Source organism: Empidonax traillii, unplaced genomic scaffold, assembly GCF_003031625.1.
Source record: "Empidonax traillii isolate 1590-97213 ecotype Southwest subspecies unplaced genomic scaffold, ASM303162v1 scaffold1060:size1239554, whole genome shotgun sequence".
Lineage (NCBI taxonomy): Eukaryota > Metazoa > Chordata > Aves > Passeriformes > Tyrannidae > Empidonax > Empidonax traillii.
Window position 1 is genome coordinate 95,482 of NW_020956253.1, and position 7,960 is coordinate 103,441.

The window sequence follows — 7,960 nt, forward strand, 5'->3', positions numbered from 1 at the left end:
GCCCAGAGAAGCTGTGGCTGCCCCTGGATCCCTGGAAGTGTCCAAGGCTGGGCTGGGTGGGGTTGGAGCGACCTGGGATAGTGGGAGGTGTCCCTGCCCCATGGAACTGAGTGAGCTTTAAGGTCCCTTCCAACCCAAACCCTTCTGGGATTCTGGGATTCCATGAAGCTGGATGGGATGACTCCAGGCTGAGGTTCTCAGTTTCCCAGCAGACAAATCCTGTGGGATGCAGCTCCAAGTGATTAAAGGAAAACACTGAGGTCCAAGGAGAGCTGAGAACCCCTTCCAGAGCCTGCAGGGGCTCCAGGAGAGCTGGAGAGGGACTGGGGACAAGGAATGGAGGGACAGGACACAGGGAATGGCTTCCCTCTGCCAGAGGGCAGGGACAGATGGGAGATTGGGAAGGAATTGCTGGCTGGGAGGGTGTTGAAGGTCTGGGCTGGAATTCCCAGAGAAGCTGTGGCTGCCCCTGGATCCCTGGAAGTGTCCAAGGCCAGGTTAGATTCCCATGGAGCAACCTGGGCTAGTGGAAGGTGTCCCTGCCCATGATATGAGATGGATTAGGTGACTTTTAAAGTCCCTTCCAACCCAAACCATTCTGTGACTCCACAAAATTGCCAAATTCGTGCACGAGCCCCTCTTGCACCTCCAGGAAAACAGTGGGATGGGAAGGAAAAAAGAGAATTACCCCAGCATTATCATCCCTCTGGGGGAGGTTCTCATCTCCAAGGACATTGGCCTTGTGTCCTCAACGACGTCTGCCCTCATGGAAAGGCACCTCCTGGTGTTCCAGGGCGCTTGGAAAGCAGGTTTTTATTTGAAGGAAAAGGTATTATCCCAGGTTTTTGAGGCCCAGGGGAAATTCGTCCCTGGATTTGAGCTTTTTGAGGCATTTTGAAAGCCTTTTGGCACGTGACGATGAGGGGAGAGCTGAGGTTCGGACATGAAGGAAGGTGCCAAGTGGGAAACACCAGAAATGATGGAATTAAATTAAAGTAGATGTTCACAGTTACTGTTTCAGGTGATAATGGGAGTGCAGCCTGTGGGATTGGCTTTAAAGGGATTTTTCCCTCATTGGCTGCATCCAGCAGTGGAACTCCCACCCATGGAATCACTTTTTTAACGGGATTCGCTTGGCTCCATCTGTGCCCAGAAAAGTTACAGTCATGATTTTATGTCATTTTTATGGTGCTCACCCTTTTTTTAGATGCACAGAATGGTTTGGGTCAGAAGGGGCCTTATTTATTAAAGCTCATCCTGAATTTTTAAGGAGCGGAAAGCGGATGAAGTGACTTTGTTCCCTAAGCGTGGACAGCACCAGAGACCTCAGGGTCTCAGTTACTGACTATTCCCTGCATCGTCTCCTCTCTCCAAGAAGATAAATAGAAACCAGGAAACCTACCCAATTTTCGGTGTCATCTTCCAACGTGGTTCCTGGAATTTCATGGAGCATTTGTGTCTCCTTCTTTAATCCTTCAGTGCAGCAAGTTGTGGACATAAAAATGCTGATTATTTATGTCACAGCAGCAGCTTTTTGTCCAAGTGTTCCCCCCCAAAAATTACTGAGGTCTCATGTGTTGGATTCTGGCAAAGATTTGGTGCTGGACAGGGAATTTGTTGGGAAGAGGAAGATCCAGTGACGTAGTGCTGGAGTTGCTGCTGTTGTTGCTCCAGCTGCTCCAGGCTCTCCTTGCGAGTCCCAGTTACCTGGATTTTCTCAGGAGGCACAAATAGCAGTGGGAAAGCTGAGCTTTAAAAGCTGAGTATAAAAATGGGGTTGAAAACGGGGTTAAAGTGGGTTTAAAATAGCGCAAGTGCTGCTGAAACTTAAACATTATGTTCCCTATATATTCCTTATCTATTTTATCCCCTGTATATTATATTTCTGCATTATATTTCTATATTGTAGTTCTATATTATGTCTCTCTATTATATATTTATATTTATATACCACATTTCTATATTATATTTCTATATTATAGTTCTATAGTTCTATATTATATTTCTATGTTATATTTCAACCTTATATTCCCTGCCAGTGGGGATTTACTATAAGTAAAGACCCAAAGCAGATCACTGGAATATATTTTGTATTTTAGATGATGCATGGAGTTTAGATATTCCAGGTGAATTCATGATTCCATGTGCTGGAATTGTATTTAACCCTGTCCAAGCCTGCAACAACTTCACTGTTTTAAGTCGTATTTTTGACTCTTCCTAAATAGCTTTGCAGTAAAGAAGCGAAAATCTCCTTTATATTTTTGCTTGGAATTATTTGTGGCACCCAGAGTGAATAAACTGAGCCAGAAGTGTTGATATAAAGTGATTTATTGCAGTATCCCCATGGAAGTAATACAATGTGCAACTGAGAGTTTTTAGTGCTGGAACTGGTGGTTTTATTCTTAATGCAAAAATCAAATTAAATTGCCCCTTCAGGGCAGTAGCTCTGCCAGGGGAGACTTGGCCCTGTGGACAAGCATTATGCACGTAGATTTAAAAAATACACCTGAACATCGGCTTCATTAGGAAATGATGAATTTCACCACTTATTCCACTTCATGCCACGTGAGCACGATGCGAAATAACGAGGTTAGTTTTTGAGAGCTTCGGTTTTGTTGGGTGATTTTTCAATTGGCCAGTCGTCAATTTTTTTTTTTTTTTCTTTTTTTTCCCTGAGTGACAAAACCCCGAAAAAACCCCCTCAGACTTGCCCTGGTTAAATGGTGGCAAGTGCAGGAAGATCTGTTTGACCCGTTGATGTTGGTGGGTTTTCTGGGGCAGGGGTGGATGGCGAGCTCTGAGAAAATCTTCTAATAATGCTCATTAATATCTACGCTTCTGTTTTCCATCTGCAGTGGTGACAATATTAAAAAATGTGCAATAATAATCCAATTATCCTTATATTTTCACTGGTGCACGTAGAAGCTGTGCTGCCCCTCAGCACTAAACGGTTGGAATATCCACGGGGCGCGAACATTTCCGGAAAATCCTCTCGGCACAGGGACTGCACTGAATTCAGATTTTCAGTTTTTGGGGGGGAAAAAATGGTCCCTGATACTGTTCCAGGAGGTTGTGGCTGTGTTTTTATGTTAAAACAGGCTCAGAGGATCAGAGGGAAGCTCTTACTCACTGTCAACACCTTTCATGAACTGATAACACTCAGCCTTAAAAGATGCCCCCCAGTTCCAGTTCATGTTGGAGGCTGTTCCAAAACCCTGTTCCCGTGAGGATGACATTCCCTCACGATCTGCAGTCCTATTTCTTTCCCATTGCTCAGCTTAAATCCCTCCAGATGTTCTTTCCCCCCCACGTTTCAGTGTTTAGCTGTTTCATGTTATGTAGCCGTTATTTTTTTCCCTGCTTTCTCGTCCTTCCCTTCTTCTTGCAGGAGGGGCTGGCTGTTCCCTGCCCTCCTGCCGGCCCTGCTCTACACCCCTCCGAATTCCCAGGGCTGCACAAAGCATTCCAGCCTCACTTTTTCCTCACAGAGCGACATTTCCCAGCTCATGGTGGTTTTCCGACCTGCTTTCCCTCACCTGTGATGAAAAGCAGGGGAAGCTCTTCCTGAATCCCAAGTCCGTTTAGGGGGGGTGTTTGAGGACACAGAGTCATGGAATGGCTTGGAAGGAATCTTAAAGCTCAGCCTGTCCCAACCCCCTGCCATGGGCAGGGACACCTCCCACTATCCCAGGTTGCTCCAACCTGGCCTTGGACACTTCCAGGGATGGGGCAGCCACAGCCACTCCCCACCCTCCCAGCTGGGAATTCCTTCCCAATCTCCCACCTCTCCCTGCCCTCTGGCAGTGGGAAGCCATTCCCTGTGTCCTGCCCCTCCAGACCCTTGTAAATAGTTTCTCTCTCCATCTTTCCTGGAGGCCCCTTCAGGTCCTGGAAGGCCACAGTGAGGTCACCCCGGTGCCGTCTCTTCTCCAGGATGAACAATCCCAGCTCTCTCAGCCTTTATCCCAGTTCTCCCAGCCTTTGCTGGAATTCTGTGGTCACAGTGACGTGAGCCACACAGGTGCTTTTAGAGGACTTAATTCCACCAGCAGAAATTTGTTCTCTTCCTCTGCAGTGCCTTTGAGGTGGTGCCTTTGAGGCTTAAACCCAAAGTTCTCCGTCGTCGAAGGTTCGGTTTTCAAGCTGAGTCACCCCTTCAAGAAGGCCCCTGGATGCCTGTTTGGTTTACAGCTGCCCTACAGGCCTTCCCAGAAGGAATATCTTTGCGTCTCCTCCGCGTCTTTCCCAAACAAACCCTTTTGTGCATCAAAACGTTGGCCAGAATAGGCCTCGTGAGCGTTTTCGAGTTGATCTCCCCGAAGAAAGGGGGTTTTGGTGAGTTGGTAGGAGTCAGGCAGATGAACCTCGCTGGTGCCTCGAGTTCCCAAGGGAGGGAAAGAGGATGTAACCAACCAACCACTTAAGGCCAAGGAGTAAAGGATCAGCGTTGAGCTTCCACGGAGTGTTCCACGGGGGATTTTTCCCAGCGGCACCCGCAGCACCTGGCCCTATATAGGTTAACCCCCCCGTCAAAGAGACGAGTCTTTATGATTGGTAGGCTAGAAAATATTTCACAGTTATTCAGGGCACGGACAAAAGGACCAGAAACACAGATAAAAGGCCAAGACCTCACAGCAGTTGAGCCTTTTGTTTGAGGCGGGACCGGGCTCGGTCATGGTCCGTGGAGCTCCAGGGACAAAGGAGCCCTGACAGTGTTTGCTTTGGCTCGGGGCAGGGGGAGTTGGTTTAAATGAGTTTGTAAATGGAAGAGCGAGTTAGGATGGGTTGGAGAATCCCCCTTTTTCTCCTTTTCTCTCGCCAGGTGCCTCAGATGAGCCGCCCGGATTTGATCCTGTTCCTCATGAAGTATCTCATGGCCTTGGTGGTCGGGATTCCCTCCGTGTTCTGGGTGGGGAGCAAGAAGACCTGCTTTGAGTGGGCCAGTTTCTTCCACGGGCGCAGGAAAAAAGAGTGAGTGGGGGAAGCTGGGGGATCAGCTGGCAAATCACTTCTGCCCTCATAGTCCTGGAGGAATATTATGGTTGGTTTTTTTTTTTTGAGCAGGCACTACAGGACACAAAAACAATCCATGTTTCCACTTCACACATAAAGCAGATATTTATTTCTAAATAAAAAATAACGCGTTGATTTTGAAGATTACTTGTTCCTTTAACTTTGTGTATATGGAGGTAACAAATATGTTATCTTCTCATATTTATACGTTAGGGTTTGGGTTTTTTTTCCTTCCTCTGCCACAGTGTGTTGTGGTCAGGGTAGACTTTTGGGTTCTTGAGAGTTTTTTGGTCTTCATCGTTAAATAAAAATTTCTGTGGCAGACCACTTGTGCATGAGAATGTAACTGCACCTGCCTGTCATTTAAAACACATATTTATCTACATATATATTTATAAATCTGTATGTAGATAATATGTATGCATATTTATATGTCTTTGTATAACATTTAACATATTTTTATATGTAGATAATCTATACATATTTTATATATAACATATAACATATTTATACATATATAAGTTAACTATAGCACAAGGGATTTGAAAATACTTGAAAAAAGGGACAGTTTTGTTAGAAACTTCTCACTATCCAAAGGGGAGTGAGGGAGGACTGGGCAAACAACAGCTCAAAAAAAAAAAAAAAAAAAACCAACCTAAAATTCCTTATTTTTTCCATAATTTGATCCCAGAATCGAATCGACATTCCTCTGCCTTCAAAATATTTTTTTAGCAAGAATTCAGGTTTCAGGTGAACACCCCAACTACTCTGCCACTTTATAGAGGGAGGTGGAAATTAAAGGTTTTATTTATAAATGTGTTTTTTTCCATTCAGCCGGACCAGACCTTTAAATGGAAATCAAACACAAGTGGTGGCAGTTAAGAGAATCTGTCTCTTGCTTTTGATTTCCACTGTGCGTTAGAGCTGAAGTGCAGCTTGATAAAAGTGACAATTAGAATGTCTTGGAGCTTTTGTGAGGGTGAAGTTAATTTAGGCCAAGGTGGGGTGGCAGCCGTGAGGAGCCGTTTTCATAATAAATATTGTGTTCTAAACTGAATCCGAGCCTGCCGGGTCGCGGCGCTATCCCAGGGATTTCTCTTGGAACAACCCCGCAAACGCTGTGATCGTTCCCACGTCCAGGCTGGAGGGGCAGGCACGGGGCGGGATTAGGAAGGATTCAAGAACATGAACTTCGCTAAAATACCCAGATCCAGAGAGATGCTTCAAAATGAGGCAATTAGGGACACGACAATGCAAACACGGGGGCCGATTTGCCGAGCTGCGCCGGGCTCGTTCTGTTTGTAAAAGCAGCTCCAAGCGCTGCGATCGCCCCCGACACCGCCGCAATTAGCGTTAATTGTTCGAACTGCTTGCCTTGCTCAGAGTTGTAAACGAGAGTCGCCAAGTGCTGCAGGAGCCGGACTTCGCCCAGTCCCTCCTGAGGGATCCCAACACCCCCATCATCCGAAAGTCCAGGGGCACTTCCACGCAGGGCACCTCGACCCACGCCTCCTCCACCCAGCTGGCCATGATGGACGACCAGAGGAGCAAGGCGGGGAGCGTGCACAGCAAAGTGAGCAGCTACCACGGCAGCCTGCACCGCTCGCGGGACGGACGGTACGATGTGTGGCCCTAAAACACCTGCAGTCCTGGAACGGCCTGGGTGGGGAGGGATCTGAAAGCTCAGCCAGTCCCAGAGCCCGGTCGTGGCCAACCTGGTCTTGGACGCTGCCAGGGATCCAGGGGCAGCCACAGCTTCTCTGGGAATTCCAGCCCAGACCCTCAACACCCTCCCAGCCAGCAATTCCTTCCCAATCTCCCATCTGTCCCTGCCCTCTGGCAGTGGGAAGCCATTCCCTGTGTCCTGTCCCTCCATCCCTTGTCCCAAGTCCCTCTCCAGCTCTCCTGGAGCCTCTTTAGGCTCTGGAAGGGGCTCCAAGCTCTCCTTGGATCCTTCTCTTCTCCAGGATGGACACCCCTAGCTCTCCCAGAGCCTGAGATTCTGGGAGTCCCCAGTCTCCTTGGGAAAATGGTGTAGAAGATTGGAGAGGCCCCTCCCCTGCCTGTGTGGCCACCGTGGTACTAAAACTGGATGTTCTTCTGTTGCATCTCCTCTCCCTGTTAGAGTCTGGATTGGAGAGAGGGAAAATAAGACGGTATTTCCAGAGTCCACGCAAGTCTCCATGAGTTACACAGCGTGGCTGTGTCCAGTGCTGGTTTTCCTGCACGTGGAGCACGTGGAAAACCAGACCTGTCCCGACATCAGCTCAGTAATTTTGTGGCTGGTTTGGTCTGCGTTGCAAATCGATTTTTGTGTCTCTAAACAGCCCTGGCCCCGCTGAAGCAAAGGAGAGCCCGAGTTGCCCGCTCTGACCTGAGGTGGGGTTAAGGTTTATAGCGCAGTTTACCGCCAAGTGATTTACTCCCCTAATTACCAATAGGCTGGAGTAAGAACTGAGTTAAGAACCCTTGTGAGAGGAGCTGAAACGCTTTGCCCGGGGCTGTGCGAGCCGAACGACTGAGCTAAGCAGGGGGAAGGACTTTCCTCCCCAGAGCGGAGGGTTGGTGAGATCTGTTTACCCTCTGCCCCGAGCGAGGCGGCAACGACGGCAATAACTGTCCTTGTGTTTCCCCCGACTCAGGTACACTCCCTGCAGCTACAGGGGCGTGGAGGAACGACTACCTCACGGCAGCATGTCCCGACTGACCGACCACTCCAGGCACAGCAGCTCCCACCGGCTGAACGAGCAGTCACGGCACAGCAGCATCAGGGACCTCAGCAGCAACCCAATGACACACATCACACACGGCACCAGCATGAACCGCGTCATCGAGGAGGATGGCACCAGCGCCTGAGCCGGGACGAGCGCTCCGACAGCTCGGGGTGGTTTGCACAGCTCGTGGCCCCTCCCTCAGTATTATCACCCTCTCGTCAGGTGCTGAATTT

The 7,960-nt window shown here is 48.5% G+C and overlaps 1 protein-coding gene across 4 annotated transcripts in view; it reads left to right on the forward strand.

Moving 5' to 3' along the window:
- The window catches only part of FZD3 (frizzled class receptor 3), a 46,396-nt gene that overhangs the window by 37,681 nt on the left and 755 nt on the right, over positions 1-7,960 (forward strand). For 2 of the 4 annotated variants that reach the window (XM_027904475.1, XM_027904476.1), the window contains exons 5-7: positions 4,823-4,971; positions 6,397-6,630; positions 7,656-7,869. In XM_027904475.1, the coding sequence (XP_027760276.1) occupies positions 4,823-4,971; positions 6,397-6,630; positions 7,656-7,869 (597 nt within the window). Of the gene's footprint in view, positions 1-4,822; positions 4,972-6,396; positions 6,631-7,655; positions 7,947-7,960 lie in introns of those variants that run through there. The other 2 variants (XM_027904477.1, XM_027904473.1) reach the window with 2 other exon arrangements.